We start from the raw sequence: 19,165 nt of genomic DNA, 5'->3' as shown, positions 1-19,165 counted from the left end.
TCTCTCTCTGTCTCTTTCTGGGGTAGGTAGTTCCAGAATATCAGTTTGTGGACACTTCCCCCGCGCCGCCCGCATGTCTTTAAGGCTCTCACGCAACCGCCTCTTCTTACTCATCAAACCCTCTCCCGTCACACAATGGACCCACCACTTTCCATCTCTATTTAAACCCACCGTTTCCGAAACCAAACCCCATCTTTCTCTCTACACAATAACAACAAAATTGTCAAATGGCCCCAACGCCATCGCTCGCCGGACTCCAGGTCGAGACGACTGCGTTTCCACCGTCCGCCAAACCTCCGGGCTCCTCTAACACTCTGTTCCTCGGCGGCGCAGGTTTGTAAACTTCGCATCTCCGGCGCTTTTATCTGCGATTCTGATTGTTTGAATGTTTGTTGCTTGCTGTTGCTTCCGCTTGACGGTATTTTGGTTGCTAACGTGCACAGGGGTGAGGGGGCTGGAGATTCAGGGGAACTTCGTGAAGTTCACGGCGATCGGAGTGTACTTGGAGGAAAACGCCGTGCCTCTGCTCGCCGTTAAGTGGAAGGGTAAGACGGCCGAGGAGTTGACGGGGTCCGTTGAGTTCTTCAGGGACATCGTTACAGGTAACACGGATTTCTTCGCTGTTTTTAACGACTGGTTGAATTTTGTTACATCATTCATGCCCTGCATCTTCGGGCTGAGCAGTTTTAGAATGATCGGTAGTCATGCCAAACCTAGGCAATCCTATAGCCCGCCCTTCCTCAGTTGCCGATATAGATCTGTACGTTCAACAAATGTCGTAGATTTCTTGAGTTATACTCTCATTTTTAAATTTATGTATGCTCATGGTTATGGTGGTAATTTAGTCCTGACCAGCCAATTAGAATGAATGAATCTCTCAAAATGTAGTGCTATCTTCTGGTTATGGTGATTACTTGAGGCATAGGAAACAGTTACTAAAGATATGACTAAAGTTTTGTAGCACGGTTTATGATCTTCGCTATCCTTTTGTAGGTCCGTTTGAGAAATTCATTCAAGTGACAACGATACTGCCACTGACAGGCCAGCAATACTCTGACAAAGTTTCGGAGAATTGCGTTGCCTTTTGGAAGTCAATCGGAATTTACACTGATGCAGAAGGCAAAGCCATTGAAAAGTTCCTTGAAGTCTTCAAAGATCAAAACTTCCCACCCGGCGCCTCCATTCTTTTCACGCAATCTCCCAAAGGATCACTAACGGTTAGTAATCCTACTTTTGGATGGTTACTTCTGTAGTTTACATCGGATTTTGACATCTTTCCCCCTCCCTTTCGCCACAGATCAGCTTCTCTAGAGATGCATCCGTACCTAAAGCTGCAAACACGGTGATAGAAAACAAACTACTTTCCAAGGCAGTTCTAGAATCGATCGTTGGAAAGCACGGTGTTTCTCCTGCAGCAAAGCAAAGTTTGGCCACAAGGTTATCTAAATTGTTGAATGGGTGCAAGGAATCTTATGGTGCTGAAGCTCGAAATGAAAAAGTGGAGGCATGAAAACTAAGAGAGGAGAAATAAAACTTGAGAGGGATTCCTGTTCTGTGCTTAGTGAATTATTTACATACAATCTATGAAGTTATAGGAAAGTGCCATGTCTTATTTAATTTAAAGAAAAATGATCATGTTTTATGAGGAATATTAGTGTTGTTTTGTTATGTTTAATTCAAATCAACAAATATGGATGTCGATTGGTAAATATGCCTAATCTGATATGCATGTATCATTGCTTTTGAACCCAACCAAACCCCAAATTTTGGACTAAATCTCTGGCTTTGTGTCGACCAGTTGGGAGGGTCTAACCATTTGCACCCAAGTTCGATTCCCTTTTCACATAAAACGAGTACTTTAAAATATATTTTGTCTTGTCAAACAAAGAATATAAACTATTCAAATTAAAAAAAAAAAAAAAAAAAAAAAAAAAAAAAAAGAGTTTCAAACTTGAATGCTAAGGGGTTGACACCCTGCTCTAGTTAACTGCCTAAGGCCCCTAACCCATATTTTTACTTTAACACGTTGATGAGTCTATATTATACTATATATTTTACCTTATTCTTAATTTTAATTTATTGGTTATTTTGGTAGAATTTTGATACTTTGATTTATATTCTTAATATAGGACATTCGACTTCCTCTGGAGCCAAAAGTGATCAAACAGATGAATTTTGGAGTGATTCCAATTGGAGGATGTTCGTGAGTCTGTTGAATTGATTGTATCAAAGTTTCATAATTCAATACTGAGCGCTTTATCTATGGCGATCAAATAAATGAGCAGTGCGCAGTGCTGTCAATGAAACGTTTTGGGCTTCTTTGGGTTTTTTGGCATCCAATGTGGTGTCTTTCAGGTTTGAGGCCTTATACAATTATGCTTGGAACATCTCAAGCTTTAATTCTAGCCGTTTTGGGCCTGTTTTGGAGCCCTGAAGATCTAGAAACGTGGCTGTTTTGAGACTCTGCAGATTTTGGGAGAATTTTATTAGTCGGATTTTGTTTTCTAATTTATTTGGTTTCCTAGTTTTATTCCAAGACCTTTTCTAGGTAGGGTTTTATTTTATAGTAGTATAAATAAGGCTTTTTAGCCATTAGGGTTTTTTTAGAGAAGATAGGGGGATAGGAAAAAAACGCATGCACACTTTAGAGAACCTTTGGATTCAAGTTTATTTTCAAGGTGATTTCTATCCTTATTTTTAATAATATTTCGTTGTATGATTGCTTGTAACTAAATTCCGTTTGCTAGGGTGATGCCACGAGCCTTAGCAAGAATATGTAGTTTCTTTTCAATTTGGTTATGATATTATGCATGCAAGTTTGAATTATTAATCACCGGTTTAAACTATCTATTTGTCTTAATGCTAAGCTCCCATTAGGATCTTTAGAAAAATCATTTGATGCAATTTTGGTCGGAGGCCAGTCCTTGAAATTGACAAAGGCTTCTTGTGATTAATATGTGCAGGTTCACTTAGGATGAATACCACGTCTTAAGGGTTGTATGGTTTTTTAAAAGGTTTCACAAAGCTTAATAAGTCATGCATGTTTAGATTTGATTTGAATAACACAGACGAGTTGCATTTTGTATATATGCTCTATGTTGGGGGTCCAGGTAGGCATATATTAGGAAAACCTAGGCTTCAAAATATGCATATGTAATTCATAAGTAATTGGAAGAAGTGCATAAGATTGTTAAGGTGATGGTGGAACCCTAGGTTTTTACAATTTAATTTTCAAAAATTGTTTTCTTTTAGTTTATTTTATTTTGTCACTTTATTTCTATTAAATTTGTTTTTATTATAATTCTAACTAACCACAAAAAAAAAAAAAAAAATTGTTGAGTTTATGGCTGCATCTAACATCCTGGTTAGACTGCTTACATACCCTAAAAGAAAGGATCAAGCCATTCGTAGTTTACCTTACGCTTCTAGAACAACATACTAAAATTTCATTCTGATCCAACGGTCGGATCTCCGCCAATCACGAAATCAAGTGGCAGTCAACGTTTTATTTTACATACTTGCAAATCTAATTCGGGAATTGATCAAGTAAGGTATCGCAGTGAATTTAGGTTTAAACGATCAACCTACGTCATACGAATATCAAAACTGAAATTAAGGCATCTAATTTAGCCTAAAAATAGTATCGACAGCCCTCTGGCCAGCGTCGCCGTGGGTGGCGGTCGACTGCCCCGACTCGCTAGAAAATTTCAACTATTTCAAAAAATTTCCAAATTTCACATAATTGTAGAACAAGTCAAGGGGAACAAACTTTATACCTATGGCCAAGTCTAATTTGGCCGAAAAAAGCGTCAAATCGCCATAAACCCCCCAGAACCTTAGAATTTGGGTAGTTGTCAATTCGCCACCAAAATGAACTCCGACGCCTCATCCAAGGCTTTGGCCTTGCTCCTGGGGTTGAGGGAAGTCTTTTGGTGGTGGAGATTGACAATATTCGTTGACGGATTCACCAGAAAAAGCATAAAGCCGCTGGAACACCCGTGGGTCTTGTGGCTTCGATTTATGAATTTGGGTTAGAAACCTAGAAATCTAACAACACAGGGATGTTGGGCTCGATGAGAGCTTTTTATAAACACTGGAATCACCTCAAACGGAGGTCGGATGGAGAAGTTAGGACCGGGTCAAGGAACCAGGTTGGGTGGAGAAACGGGGTTGGCCAGTTTCCTCCTTCTTCCTTCCCTCCCTTCCTCCTAGCTCTATCCTCTGATTTGTCCTTCCCCTCCTCCTTTTCTTTCCCACATCCCACATTTCCTCTCTCTCTTGCTGCCACTTGGTAGCGTCCAACCCTATTTTTTTTCCAATAATGAAAACATCTCTAATTACTTCGTTATAACTCCGTTTCATGAATAGTTTGCGCCTACTCGTTTGTTAGATCAAGCTCTGTCCAAATATGTCAATAAACATGACAAAATATATGAGGATAAAATACGTCCTCGTAACATTACATTTAGCCACCTAGGGCATTTTAGTTATTTCACTTTCCGATAAAAAAATTCCACATAATCATATATTTTAAGTTTTTCAGGGTATTACACCTACTCTCTCTAGATTCTATGTTTTTATGTTTTTTTTCTCCTCTTCTCGCCTCATGTTGTGTATTTGTCTCCTATTAAAAAGCTTAGGAGTTTTCTAACATCTGACACATTTACATCCTTGAATTGACTCTCATTTATAGCTCATTACAATTAGCTTTTAGTATAGGAGTAATTGAAAACTAGTTGTTATCAAAATTTGTAATTGAACAGCTCCTCTTTATTCTGTCATAATTTATTGTCGAAACCTTCAAATCACAAGCTGTAAAGACCATCAGAAAGAAGACTTCCAGGGCTTTCTAACCACATATGGCCCATTATCTAATTCGTTATGAGCACTTCAGGGCAAAGCTCGCAAGTTGGCTGTTTTGCAAGGGCCTTTTCTAGATGATCTTGGGTCACTTGTGGGCTACGGTCTGGGCTTGGGCGAGTTGGGCTTCAAACTATCCATTCTAGGTTCTTAAAATATTCAAAATAAGATGATTTCTTCAAGCCCTTACTTTCATCCTGAAATACAATATAAACAACAACATACCTTGTGATGCATAGAGATTTTAAGTAAAAAACCTAAGTAAAAGAGGGCATAAAAGTATAACTTTATGCACTCAACTGTTATTTTTTTTGGTATGTTTTTTCTCCTTTGGTTTTTTTCCCGATTTGAGCACCCATTCATGAATGTTGAATTAAAATGCGTTTATAGTTTTTCAAGATAGATTAGAAAAGTGGTTCGAATTTGGGAAAATTTAGTGTTGGTTAAAATTTGTTTATGATTTTTGGGAAGGAATGAGAGGACCGGTTGAGTATGTGTTGTGAATAATTTTTTTTTTTCCATATTTTTAGCAAATTGGGAGCTTGAATTTGTGCTGGTAATTGATCTTTGCTAAAAAAGGTTCCATCTTTCATTTCACTCATCTTACAATCTACAAGATTATGAATTTTGGATCTGAGTAAAGATTAGGGATTGTTTATTTAATCTCAACTATAATGCTGGTTCAATGTTGTCATTGTTAAAGGTCATACTTTTTGGATTCTGGGTTCTGTTGTTTGGTAATGAAAGTTAATCGACATTGAAATTTTGTCCTTTTGGGGTAGCAAGCATGGGTTAAGATCTGGGAGTTAGGAATTGGGTACTAGGGTTGAAACGCTGGAGTAAAATTTTGGTTAGTTGGGGTTTTATCACCATGGATGGTTCTAAAAAATTTATACAGGTTGTTTGGCCTTTATTTGTACCTCTTGATTCTGTTGTGTTTGCCTAGGCTTCACCGTAAGGCCATCTCCAACCGAAAGGTCCAGAGGACCAGAAGGCCGAAAATAGCCCGAAAACTGTCTCCAACCGAGGGCTAGGCCAGAGGACTCTGGAATCTGAGAGGGCCCCACGAAATCGGAGAGGGCTGGAGGGCTGGCTATTTTTTTTTAGTGTTTTGTTATTTCTGTCGATTATAACCGACACGATTTCTTAAGAAAAAATTCAAATGCAACGGCTAGTAGCCGTTGCATTATTTTTTTTTTACAGTTTTATTATTATTTTTTATTTACAAAATTTTTCATATAACTTCTATTTTTTCCTATAACTTCTATTTCACAAAATTTATTTCATATTTTTTTTAAATTCCATTTTTTTCCTATAACTTCTATTTCACAAAATTTGTTTCATATATTTTTTTTAAATTCCATTTTTTTTTCCTATAACTTCTATTTCACAAAATTTGTTTTTAAATAATAAACTATGTTTGGCCCTATGGCCCTTTGGCCTTCGGTTGGAAATGGTTTTTTGTGAAATGGCTAAAACGAGCCCTATGGCCCTCTGGCCCTCGGTTGGAGACGGAGGCAAATATTACCTTGTACTGTTTATTAAAATATTAATATCTTGGAGAATCTTTGAGGGCCAGAAGGCTAAAACGAGCCATCTGACCAGCCATCGGTTGAAGATGGCCTAAGATATAAATTGGTTGGGAAACTATTGTGGGGTAATAAATTATTAATAGATTATACAGGCTGTTTCAATAGGAGATGAAAGTGTCTTTCCTTTTAGGTAATAAATTATTAACAGATGCAATAGATAGTGATGGGGCGTCCAAGTACATTATTCATGGACTTCTAAATGGTTGTTTAGCTTAGTTTATAAATTTATAATGCATGTGCTGTCTAAGCTTAAGCATTTCTCCATCATGACCACAGAGAGCCATGATCCTCTTGGATACATGCTGGTTGCATGTTTTCTTATATTTAGAATTGTCGTGTAGGATGCCTTTGGTAGATGTTCCCCTTATATTTCTTAGTTTAATAGGATGTGCAACTGTTAACAATGGCTTACTTGCTTGAGCTCTTTAGTTTCTCTGATAATATTTTGAGAATATGAATAAGCAAAGGTATTTAATTTATCAAATTGGGGGTCAAAAATCAAATTTTGGGGGGAAATGTAGGCATGTAAGGTGTCTCCAATTCACATAAATTAAACAATTTGGTGATATATTAACAAATGTTTATTGATTTAGGGGAAACAGAGTCAAAATTTTGTATTGGAAAAGGAGCTAGGATATGTGGTGCTTGGATCTTTGTTGGTAAGATCTGTGTAGTTAAAACCCCCTCGACTTGTTTCCTCGTCTCTTGCATGCCTCCTTTGCACCATGTCTCTTTTTTCCGATGTCCAAAAATATTTAGAATTCAGAGACATTCCTACTAGAAGCTTGTTTATAGTGTCACGATCTACTTAAGTCATCCTTTCTTCTCTAAGCATCTGGCCTTCTCGATTATGTACTTCTCTTTGTCTCTCATTAGCCGCATCACGTTTCTCAATAGCTGCTAAGATTGCTTCCATAGTCGCAGCTTTTACCTCATCTCTAGCCGTTTCCCGTGCCATGTTCAGTTCACCTTGGCGAGCAAGTTCGTCCATATATTTTGTGTAGTCATTTTTTGAAGAACTCCCTTTTTTTATTTCCGCCTTTTTACCTTGAGGTCTTAGGGACCGATGAGTCGGCTGGGTCTTCGACACTTCTTTAGACGTCCCTTCCCACTCTTCAAATGTGGCGCAATGCGGGTGTAACACAAATAAATAAATTAAAATATTGATGCGGGTGGAATATATATAAATAAATAAAAATATTGTTACCTGATCCGCTAAACTTCTTCGACTACTCAGATTAGTGGAAGCATGAGAAATAGCGTTTTTCCAACAAGTAAATGATATGTTGAGTTTTTTCCAACGACCTTGAAGACCTTGACTACTTCTTGTGCGATCTCCAAGCCTATCTCAAAACGCTTCCGTAATTCTGCTCCACATTTCTCGTAACTGCATCTCATTACCCGTAAACGGGTCATGAGTAATTTGAACCCAACATTGACACAACGTAACATCTTCAATGAGCTTCCACGGGGCCATTTTTTCACAAAAAAAAGTACATGAAAGTTTTGGTTGAAAGTGTTGAAAATATTGAAATGTGGTGTAAGGTGGAAGATGATGGTTAGGTATTTATAGAAAGAATTAATAAACTTTTTTTTTAATTTTTTCTGTAATTTTAAACAATTTTTAATAATTTTTTAATAATTTTTATTAAGTTAATTAATCTGAACCGTTGGATTTGAAAAAGATTCAAATCCAATAACCCAGATGTGGACACGTGGCCAATGGTCATAATTCTAACCATTTTGTATTTTTTTTTTGTTTTTTGGACGAAGATCGTGGACCGTTGATCTTGGGATCGGACGGCCCATAACGTGCCACATCACTAGCCGTTGGGTTTGAATTTGAAAATTTTTTGACCGTTCGAAATTCAACTGTCCAAAAAACTAGCCTTTAGAAATCCAACAGCCCAAAACGAGCCATGTGGCTTCTCCCCGATACAAGTTAGTGCGTTGATACGGCGGGCCTCGTCGTGCTTTTCCTATTGTCAATGCGCACTCACTCGCGTGTGTATCCCACGCGCCTAACGCAAAAAAAATCAGTAGGCCTATGTGACGTCACATAACACGTTTTGGGCCGCCCTCTTTTTTGGACTTTAGGCCAGCCTAAAAAATTGGGATGAAGTTGCTCTTTAGCAAAACACGTATCTACATAGTAATAATTGTCAATGAGTACAAAACTATGCAATATCATAAAAGTTTGAAACAAACTAAAATATTTCTCTAAAGTTGATTGGAACAATGCTTTAGTTTTAAGAGTTGATTTCATGTTTTTGAGTTTGCAGGTACATATATGCAAGAAACATACCCAAGGAATCCTGTTTTAGAAGTACAATAACTTTGAGTTTGGTTTGAAATCCATGGCTACACAAAGAATTCAGCATGCAGACAAAGATATACCGTACGCTTGTAACTAGAAGAACTAAACCTATATGCCCTTTCCGTGGTGATCGTACAATTCAACATTCACATCGAAAATACTTATGGCGCTGTACTGCACTGGCCCCTCCTCCCTACATCGACTCAAAAATAAAAACAAAAATAAAAATAAAATGTTCATTAGCTGCCTCTATGGACCAACTTTATGTAGAAAAAACAATGCATGAAAAGCTTGAACATAGTTCTTCTTGTGTCAAAGCTTATGGCAGTGTTACGGTTCTGTTCCAATTCATCAATGCTCAACAATGTGAAAACCCGAGTAGAGATAGAGGTACGCGCGTTAGGATTAAGACATTCGAGTTAGATTGCTTCGACTGCAAGCTATGAATTATAGTGCAAGTAATATTTCAACAGGGATACTACCTACGATCATGATTCCTTCGGTTCAAGAGGTTTTGAGCTTAAATATCGTTAATTATCATAATATTTTCCAATACACACAAGTTTACAACAACACTCATTTACAAATACAAGTCTTAGTTTATAGTCTGAATTCCAATCAAAAGATTGTACAATATGAACCCAACTAGACATGATTTCCGCAGGCCCTTTTCTCCTCCACTCCGCTTGTTTCGATCCTTGTTTGTATCACTTGATTCTGAGAATTTATCGAATATAGCTGAAAATTGACCCTCACTTTCATAAATGAAAGTTTTTATAAAAACTTTCAAATATATCCAAAATTCCACTTAAATAGACACAAATACCCTCAATTTATTTGAATAGTTAGTTATTGACTAGAAGACTTCTAGTGCTACAATCAAAGTGTTGCTGACCCATGAATTGAGGACTATGGAGGTGATTGATTCTGTTGGCAAATACGGCATGAAAAACTGGCTGATCTTGCTCAACTTGCGCTAACAAAATTCATAAACGCCGTAATGCATAGGAAGAGCTATGATTTACTCCATGAGGTCCACCGCAAATCTAAAGCAAACACAAACAAGTGCAAAGTCCAAAAATTTACTTGCAAGTGTTGTGGTACAACGTCCGGTAGAGAGAAAATGTAAATAAGGATTGACAGTTCATTCTTCAATAAATATTTAACCGAAGGAAGAACTACAAAAGCAAAGAGAAAATGTAGACAAGAAAATATGCAAGAAAATTAACCATCTACACTCACCATCGTTTACAGCTACACAAGTCTCCACCGTTTCCTACTAACCGACGCCTTCACTCTCTTATGCACATGTCTCCACCATTTCTTACGCCTAGGGTTTTGCCGTTAGATTCTCTAATTCTTCACCTAATAGGGTTTTGGTTCTTTTGTTTATTTGGTTTTTAAATTTGAGAGTATTTGTGTCTATTTGAGTGAGATTTTAGATATATTTGAAAATATTTATAAAAATTGACATATTTGAAATTAAAGGCTAAATTTTGGCTATATTTGATAAATACCCCTTGATTCTCCTACAAACTGATCAATTGTTACACAATCTAAATCCTTCAACAACAAAAATATTAGCAACATCAAACCATATTACATGAAATATAAAATTAGATGAAATATAACACTTTGGATTGTAACATTATTGACACATTGGATTATAACATTATTGACATGTAAACCATGGTTCTAAATTACGCTAGGCGCTAGATGGGCGGTGAGCTAGTGCCTAGTGCCTAGGCGGTGAGCTGGCGCCTAGCGCCTAGGCGGCTAGGCGAGATCTAGGCGGGCGCTTAGGCGGCCTAGACGAATTTAAGTAAATTTTTTATATATTATATGAATTAATTAAATTTACTATATCAGGTGCAAAGGCAGATTTACTAAGGGTCCCGGTGGTCTCGGGACCACCCAGAAGCTCGAATAAATGGTTGTGATAACCTCCTAGGCAGGCCCGGCCTGGGCCCAGTGCGGGCAGGGCGACCGTCCGGGGCCCAAAAAAATTTGGGGCACCAAAATTATTAGGGTGGTATATTTATATATGTTTTTATAAGAGTGTAAATTTATAAAATTTGGATTAGTGACAAAGAAATTTAACTAGAATTGGTGGTTTTGTTGTTTAAAATGAATGAGGAGGTCTTAGGTTCAAAACACCATGTGTGCTTATTTACATTCCAATTTTTAAAAATTTCTTTTCATAACAGTATAAATTTATAAAATTTGGCTAAATGATCAAGAAGTTTAATTAGAAGCAATGATTTTTGTTGTTTAAAATTAATGAGAGGTCATAAGTTCGAAATGCTATGTGCATGTTTATTTTTTTTTCAATTTTTACAAATTTTTGTTTGGTTGTTAATTTATTTACTAGCTAGTAGCTATGTGGGTTGCTATTTTTAAATATCCATTCCAATTCAAGTCTAATCTTCAACAAAGAGTAATGCCCAGACTAAATTTTTAGACCAAATTTGCAAATAATATTACGTGTCATCAAAATGTTTAATTTAATGTTAATTCATTACTTATACATATCCTTAAAGACTCAAATACATTAATATTTTTTTATTCTTATATTGACGAGGTTAGTAAATAAGAAAAAATAACTCACGATTTATACAAAAACACTTTAAAAGTTCAGATGGAAAACAAAACTCATAATCTATCTACTTGTAAGCCCAAAGTTTTTTAGTTTCATTCTCTTGATACAAAATAAATTAATTATTAAGTGTTTCTAAATTATTGAATATGAAATGTTTTTTTAAATATAATTTTATTGATGTCTTACGTGTGAAAACAAATATTTTTTTTTATATGAAATGAGGGCACATTTTTTGACATCGCCCCAGGCCTTAAAAATCTCTGGATCGGCCCTGCTCCTAGGACCACCCAAGTCTGGGCAGTGGTAGAGAAGAGCAGCAGCCATGGCTACTGCATTGTGCAAAACTAAAGGAGGAAGAAGAAAGGTTTTTTTTTAAATGACTTTACCAAAACAACATCGTTTTGAGCCAAGTCAATTAGAAATTTTTCTAGGTGACGGAAACACACACCTCATCAGTGGTGTTCCCGACAAATAAAAATCAGCCACGTGTTTCTCTATTTTTTTAATTAAAATTTTTTCAGCTGTCAACACAAAATCCAATAAACCTTTTCTGGTCTGCTGCCTTTCTGAATTTCTTTTCCTCTTGGTCATATTTGTTTTATTTCTGAATTCCTCTTTTCCTTTTTCTCGTCGAAAGATCAAGAGAAGGATGAAGATTGAAATTCATTCCCGTTGTAAGTTTTCGATTCGTCTTCTTCTTTTTCGTTTGAAAAAGGGAAAATCCCTTTGCACGAACTTCGAAAGAATCGTTCAGGTTGAGAATGATGGGTGTCGTCGGCGGATTAGATTTAGGAATTAATTTGTTCAATCAAAGAACCGAAGATCAAATTTGTTTCTTGTAATGAATTCTAGCAGAACTGAATTTTAGTATAAAATAAGTCTGGGCAGATTTACAAATTTACAGATATGAAAAATGAAAGTTTAATGCCAGACAGAGCTAAAGTTGTTGACTTATTATTTTAAGGGAGACTTTGGATGCGGTCCCTAGTTATGAACAATCTTTGACTGAAACTTTGTTGGTTTTCAATTTTTGATCCAAGTCCCTAAAATTAATTGATAATTTATTTCTATGTACGTTACTATATTTTTTAAATTAAAAATTAAAATTTATAGTTGTTTATAGTAATGAGATTTTAAATAAAAAACATAATTTGTGGGATTAAAAATATTAAAATATAAATATACTATTGTGTGTGTGTAAACATGGGTACGTTCATAAAAAATAACCAAAAAATGATTGTATCAAAACATGGGTACATTCTTCAAAATGGGTACATTTAGCAAAAATAAAAATGGGTACAAATAAATAAATAAAATATGGGTACAATACAAATAAAACTGTAAAAAATATGGGCACAAAAAGAAATTAATATATGGGTACAAATTAAAATTGAAAGGAAAATTGGTACAAATTAAAAAAGGGTTGCAAATTAAAAATGGGTACAAACTAAAAATAAAAATATATGATAAAAAATTTAGCCATAAATATAAATATACTAATTGTAACATTTTTAATATTAAATGAATATATTTAGAAATAAAAAATATTTTATTATTGAAATAATTAATGATATTATTAATACAAAGGACCTTGATCAAAAATTGAAAAGTAATAAGGTTTTAATCAATAAAGTAGTAAAAATAAGGATGAAAACCTAATTACTCCTTATTTTAATCATCAATAAAAAGCCAAGAGCTGACAGCTGAAAAAATTTTAGTTAAAAAAATAGAGAAACACATGACTGTTTTTTATTTGTCGGGAACTAATGATGAGGTGAGTGTTCCCGTTGCTTGAAAAAATTCTCCAAGTCATTAAAAAAACATTTAAAACCCACATGAGAGCCTTCACGTGATAGCACTCACCATCTTTATTAAAAAGGCAAACAATTAGAAATTTAATAAAAGCCCATGACTTTTCATTAGTCTACTTTCAATCAAATTCAACTTTATCAAATATAATATACTTCATTGCCTATTGTTTCTCATGCCACCCAAGCCAGCGAAGGTCATTAACAGCAATTTCAGAATTTTTTTGTAAGTTTTCTAGTTAAGTGTTAGTTCATACTTATTTTTAGCTAGAACCCCCTCGACTGTGTAGCTAGAACCTCCTCGACTTGTTTCCTCGTCTCTTGTACGCCTCCTTCGCACCATGTCTCTTTTTTCCGATGTCCAAAAATATTTAGAATTCAGAGACATTCCTACTAGAGGCTTGTTTATAGTGTCACGATCTGCTTAAGTCATCCTTTCTTCTCTTAGCATCTGGCCTTCTCGATTAAGTACTTCTCTTTGTCTCTCATTAGCCGCATCACGTTTCTCAGTAGCTGCTAAGATTGCTTCCATAGTCGCAGTTTTTGCCTCATCTCTAGCCGTTTCCCGTGCCATATTCAGTTCACCTTGGCGAGCAAGTTCGTCCATATATTTTGTGTAGTCATTTTTGGAAGAACTCCCTTTTTTATTTCCGCCTTTTTACCTTGAGGTCTTAGGGACCGACGAGTCGGATGGGTCTTCGGCACTTCTTTAGATGTCCCTTCCCGCTCTTCAAATGTGCCGCAATGCGGGTGTAATACAAATAAATAAATTAAAATATTGATGCGGGTGGAATATATATAAAAGGTCGTACCCAGCGCACAAGGCTCCTGCTTTACGCATGGTCTGGGAGAGGTGAATGTCGGCTAGCCTTACCCCCATTTATGGAGAGGCTGCTCCCAAATGCGGGTGGAATATATATAAATAAATAAAAATATTGTCACATGATCCGCTAAACTTCTTCGACTACTCAGATTAGTGGAAGCATGAGAAATAGCGTTTTTCCAACAAGTAAAGGATATGTTGAGTTTTTTCCAACGACCTTGAAGACCTTGACTACTTCTTGTGCGATCTCCAAGCCTATCTCAAAACGCTTCCGTAATTCTGCTCCACAGTTCTCGTAACTGCAACTCATTACCCGTAAACGGGTCATGAGTAATTTGAACCCAACATTGACACAACGTAACATCTTCAATGAGCTTCCACGGGGCCATTTTTTCACAAAAAAAAGTACATGAAAGTTTTGGTTGAAAGTGTTGAAAATATTGAAATGTGGTGTAAGGTGGAAGATGATGGTTAGGTATTTATAGAAAGAATTAATAAACTTTTTTTTTAATTTTTTCTGTAATTTTAAACAATTTTTAATAATTTTTTAATAATTTTTATTAAGTTAATTAATCTGAACCGTTGGATTTGAAAAAGATTCAAATCCAATAACCCAGATGTGGACACGTGGCCAATGGTCATAATTCTAACCATTTTGTATTTTTTTTTTGTTTTTTGGACGAAGATCGTGGACCGTTGATCTTGGGATCGGACGGCCCATAACGTGCCACATCACTAGCCGTTGGGTTTGAATTTGAAAATTTTTTGACCGTTCGAAATTCAACTGTCCAAAAAACTAGCCTTTAGAAATCCAACAGCCCAAAACGAGCCATGTGGCTTCTCCCCGATACAAGTTAGTGCGTTGATACGGCGGGCCTCGTCGTGCTTTTCCTATTGTCAATGCGCACTCACTCGCGTGTGTATCCCACGCGCCTAACGCAAAAAAAATCAGGAGGCCTATGTGACGTCACATAACACGTTTTGGGCCGCCCTCTTTTTTGGACTTTAGGCCAGCCTAAAAAATTGGGATGAAGTTGCTCTTTAGCAAAACACGTATCTACATAGTAATAATTGTCAATGAGTACAAAACTATGCAATATCATAAAAGTTTGAAACAAACTAAAATATTTCTCTAAAGTTGATTGGAACAATGCTTTAGTTTTAAGAGTTGATTTCATGTTTTTGAGTTTGCAGGTACATATATGCAAGAAACATACCCAAGGAATCCTGTTTTAGAAGTACAATAACTTTGAGTTTGGTTTGAAATCCATGGCTACACAAAGAATTCAGCATGCAGACAAAGATATACCGTACGCTTGTAACTAGAAGAACTAAACCTATATGCCCTTTCCGTGGTGATCGTACAATTCAACATTCACATCGAAAATACTTATGGCGCTGTACTGCACTGGCCCCTCCTCCCTACATCGACTCAAAAATAAAAACAAAAATAAAAATAAAATGTTCATATTTGTTTTATTTCTGAATTCCTCTTTTCCTTTTTCTCGTCGAAAGATCAAGAGAAGGATGAAGATTGAAATTCATTCCCGTTGTAAGTTTTCGATTCGTCTTCTTCTTTTTCGTTTGAAAAAGGGAAAATCCCTTTGCACGAACTTCGAAAGAATCGTTCAGGTTGAGAATGATGGGTGTCGTCGGCGGATTAGATTTAGGAATTAATTTGTTCAATCAAAGAACCGAAGATCAAATTTGTTTCTTGTAATGAATACTAGCATAACTGAATTTTAGTAGAAAATAATTCTGGGCAGATTTACAAATTTACAGATATGAAAAATGAAAGTTTAATGCCAGACAGAGCTAAAGTTGTTGACTTATTGTTTTAATCATAAATAAAAAGCCAAGAGCTGACAGCTGAAAAACTTTAGTTAAAAAAATAGAGAAACACATGACTGTTTTTTATTTGTCGGGAACTAATGATGAGGTGAGTGTTCCCGTTGCTTGAAAAAATTCTCCAAGTCATTAAAAAAACATTTAAAACCCACATGAGAGCCTTCACGTGATAGCACTCACCATCTTTATTAAAAAGGCAAACAATTAGAAATTTAATAAAAGCCCATGACTTTTCATTAGTCTACTTTCAATCAAATTCAATTTTATCAAATATAATATACTTCATTGCCTATTATTTCTCATGACACCCAAGCCAGCGAAGGCCATTAACAGCACTTTCAGAATATTTGTAAGTTTTCTAGTTAAGTGTTAGTTCATACTTATTTTTAGTGTTAGTTCATAAATATTTATTGTTAATTTATTAGGATTTTTAGTTTTAGTTTTTTAGGCTGAACAGTGAATACATATATGTAAAGGTCTTTGATAATGGTTTTTGGCAAGGGTTTTTGATAACAAGCCAAACAATCACACACTAATGGGTTTTAAACTAAGTTCAGCCTATTCATTGTTAATTTCTTAGGAATTTTTTCATATCTATTTTAGTGTTAGTTCATACATATTTATTGTTCATTCGTTACGATTGTCTGATATTACTTGAATTGTGTTACAATGCTTTTTTTTGTTGTTGAAGATTGTGTTACAATGTTAGTTCATACATATTTTTTGTCAAAGTTGTAGTTTGCCATTTATTTTTCAATGTTTTTTTTGTTTTTTTTTTTTTCTGGAACTTGTATATTAGGATCACCCTATATTAAAATCCTGGATCTGCCACTGATCATGTGTAAATAATTATTGAATAATATGTTATTTCTTATAGAAGAACATACATATGTGAATGTTTTATGTACTTGGGATGCTTTGGCGTCTATTGATCTTAATAGTTCGAATGTTTGTATTTGGGATGCTTGACTCCATGTGGATGCTCACCTGACTTTTCAATTTGACTGTATTAGTACTAGTTGTGCAAGAAGTTTTTCGCTATAATATTTTCATTTTCTATCAAAAAATATATATATATATATATAAAATATGCTTGCTTAGGATAAAAAAACAAATATTATCTAAATAATTTATAATTTATATAACCTTTACATACATATAATATACATCCCAAACTTTTAAAAATATAAAAAATTCATATAAGTATGTTGTTTTCATAATTAAAATCATTTGATGACCCTTCAAGAAGTGGCTGTCTACCTTTACGTCTTTCACGTCCCCCAAGATGGACCCATAATCACCTTTTTATCCTAGAAAAGTTCGTTTCTTCTTTTTTGCCCTTTCATTAACCACAAAATTAAATCATTGTTTTCACAATTAAAAACATTTGATGACCCTTTAAGTAGTAGCTGTCCACGTTACCTCTTTCACGTCCCCGAGATGTACCCATTACCAGCTTTTGACATAAGAGAAGTGGGTCTCTTCTTCTTTGCCCTTTAACCTTAAATTCTCTCTCTCTCTCTCTCTCTCTCTCTCTCTCTCTGGGGTAGTAAGTTCCAGAATATGAGTTTGTTGACGCTTCCCCCAAGCCGCCCGCACGTCTTTAAGGCTCCCACGCAACCGCCGCATCTTACTCATCAAACCCTCTCCCGTCACTCAATGGACCCACCACTTTCCATCTCTACTTAAACCCACCGTTTCCGAAAGCAAACCCCATCTCTCTCTCTACACAATAACAACAAAATTGTCAAATGGCTCCAACGCCATCGCTCGCCGGACTCCAGGTCGAGACGACTGCGTTTCCACCGTCCGTCAAACCTCCGGGCTCCCCCAACACTCTGTTCCTCGGCGGCGCAGGTTTGTAACTTCGCATCTCCGGCGCTTATATCCGCGATTCTGATTGTTTGAATGTTTGTTGCTTGCTTTTGCTTCCGCTTGACGGTATTTTGGTTGCTAACGTGCGCAGGGGTCAGGGGGCTGGAGATTCAGGGGAACTTCGTGAAGTTCACGGCGATCGGAGTGTACTTGGAGGAAAACGCCGTGCCTCTGCTCGCCGTTAAGTGGAAGGGTAAGACGGCCGAGGAGTTGACGGAGTCCGTTGAGTTCTTCAGGGACATTGTTACAGGTAACACGGATTTCTTCGCTGTTTTAACGACTGGTTGAATTTTGTTACATTATTCATGCCCTGCATAGAGGTCGCACTTGTGCGATGCCCATGAGCGGTAGGTCTCGGGTTCGAGATTTGGGAGCAGCCTCTCCATAAATGGGGGTAAGACTAGCCGACATTCACCTCTTCCAGACCCTGCGCAAAGCGGGAGCCTTGTGCACTGGGTACGACCTTTATTCATGCCCTGCATCTTAGGGCGGAGCCGTTTTAGATTGCTCGGTAGTCATGCCAAACCTAGGCAATCCTATAGCCCGCCCTTCTCTCAGTTGCCGATATAGATCTGTACATTCAACAAATGTCGTAGATTTCTTGAGTTATACTCTCATTTTTAAATTTATGTATGCTCATGGTTATGGTGGTAATTTAGTCCTGACCAGCCAATTAGAATGAATGAATCTCTCAAAATGTAGTGCTATCTTCTGGTTATGGTGATTACTTGAGGCATAGGAAACAGTTACTAAAGATATGACTATAGTTTTGTAGCGCGGTTTATGATCTTCGCTATCCTTTTGTAGGTCCGTTTGAGAAATTCATTCAAGTGACAACAATACTGCCACTGACAGGCCAGCAATACTCTGACAAAGTTTCGGAGAATTGCGTTGCCTTTTGGAAGTCAATCGGAATTTACACTGATGCAGAAGGCAAAGCCATTGAAAAGTTCCTTGAGGTCTTCAAAGATCAAAACTTCCCACCCGGCGCCTCCATTCTTTTCACGCAATCTCCCAAAGGATCACTAACGGTTAGTAATCCTACTTTTGGATGGTTACGTCTGTAGTTTACATCGGATTTTGACATCTTTCCCCCTTGCTTTCGCCACAGATTAGCTTCTCTAGAGATGCATCCGTACCTGAAGCTGCAAACACGGTGATAGAAAACAAACTACTTTCCGAGGCAGTTCTAGAGTCGATCGTTGGAAAGCACGGTGTTTCCCCTGCAGCAAAGCAAAGTTTGGCCGAAAGGTTATCCAAATTGTTGAACGGGTGTAATGAATCTAAAGATGCCAAAGCCGGAAATGAGAAAGATTGTCAAATAGCTCCACCACCGTCGCTCGCCGGACTTCAGGTCGAAACGACTGCGTTTCCACCGTCCGTCAAACCTCCGGGCTCCTCCAACACTCTGTTCCTCGGCGGCGCAGGTTTGTAAACTTTGCA

The 19,165-nt window shown here is 36.7% G+C and overlaps 1 protein-coding gene and 1 long non-coding RNA gene across 27 annotated transcripts in view; one reads left to right on the top strand and one right to left on the bottom strand.

Annotated features, from left to right (window-relative positions):
* Window positions 1-72: 72 nt before the first annotated feature.
* LOC126600905 (uncharacterized) lies at window positions 73-19,158 on the bottom strand. Its single transcript, XR_007615622.1, has 3 exons — window positions 19,111-19,158; window positions 17,520-17,665; window positions 73-122 (listed from the first exon to the last, which is right to left on the bottom strand). It is a non-coding gene; the product is annotated as an uncharacterized LOC126600905 (long non-coding RNA).
* Window positions 151-19,165, top strand: part of LOC126597754 (chalcone--flavanone isomerase) — a 53,186-nt gene continuing 34,171 nt past the window's right edge. For 4 of the 26 annotated variants that reach the window (XM_050264668.1, XM_050264769.1, XM_050264834.1 and 1 more), the window contains exons 1-4: window positions 157-333; window positions 444-602; window positions 994-1,217; window positions 18,834-19,149. In XM_050264668.1, the coding sequence (XP_050120625.1) occupies window positions 228-333; window positions 444-602; window positions 994-1,217; window positions 18,834-19,149 (805 nt within the window). In that variant the 5' untranslated portion in view covers window positions 157-227. Of the gene's footprint in view, window positions 334-443; window positions 603-993; window positions 1,218-1,297; window positions 1,650-17,336; window positions 17,705-17,813; window positions 17,973-18,529; window positions 18,754-18,833; window positions 19,150-19,165 lie in introns of those variants that run through there. The other 22 variants (XM_050265412.1, XM_050264675.1, XM_050265126.1 and 19 more) reach the window with 19 other exon arrangements.

The sequence above is a fragment of the Malus sylvestris genome, chromosome 1 (genome assembly GCF_916048215.2).
Source record: "Malus sylvestris chromosome 1, drMalSylv7.2, whole genome shotgun sequence".
Classification (NCBI taxonomy): domain Eukaryota; kingdom Viridiplantae; phylum Streptophyta; class Magnoliopsida; order Rosales; family Rosaceae; genus Malus; species Malus sylvestris.
The sequence above is the reverse complement of the archived record's forward strand: the minus strand, read 5'-3'. Positions and strand labels throughout refer to the sequence as shown.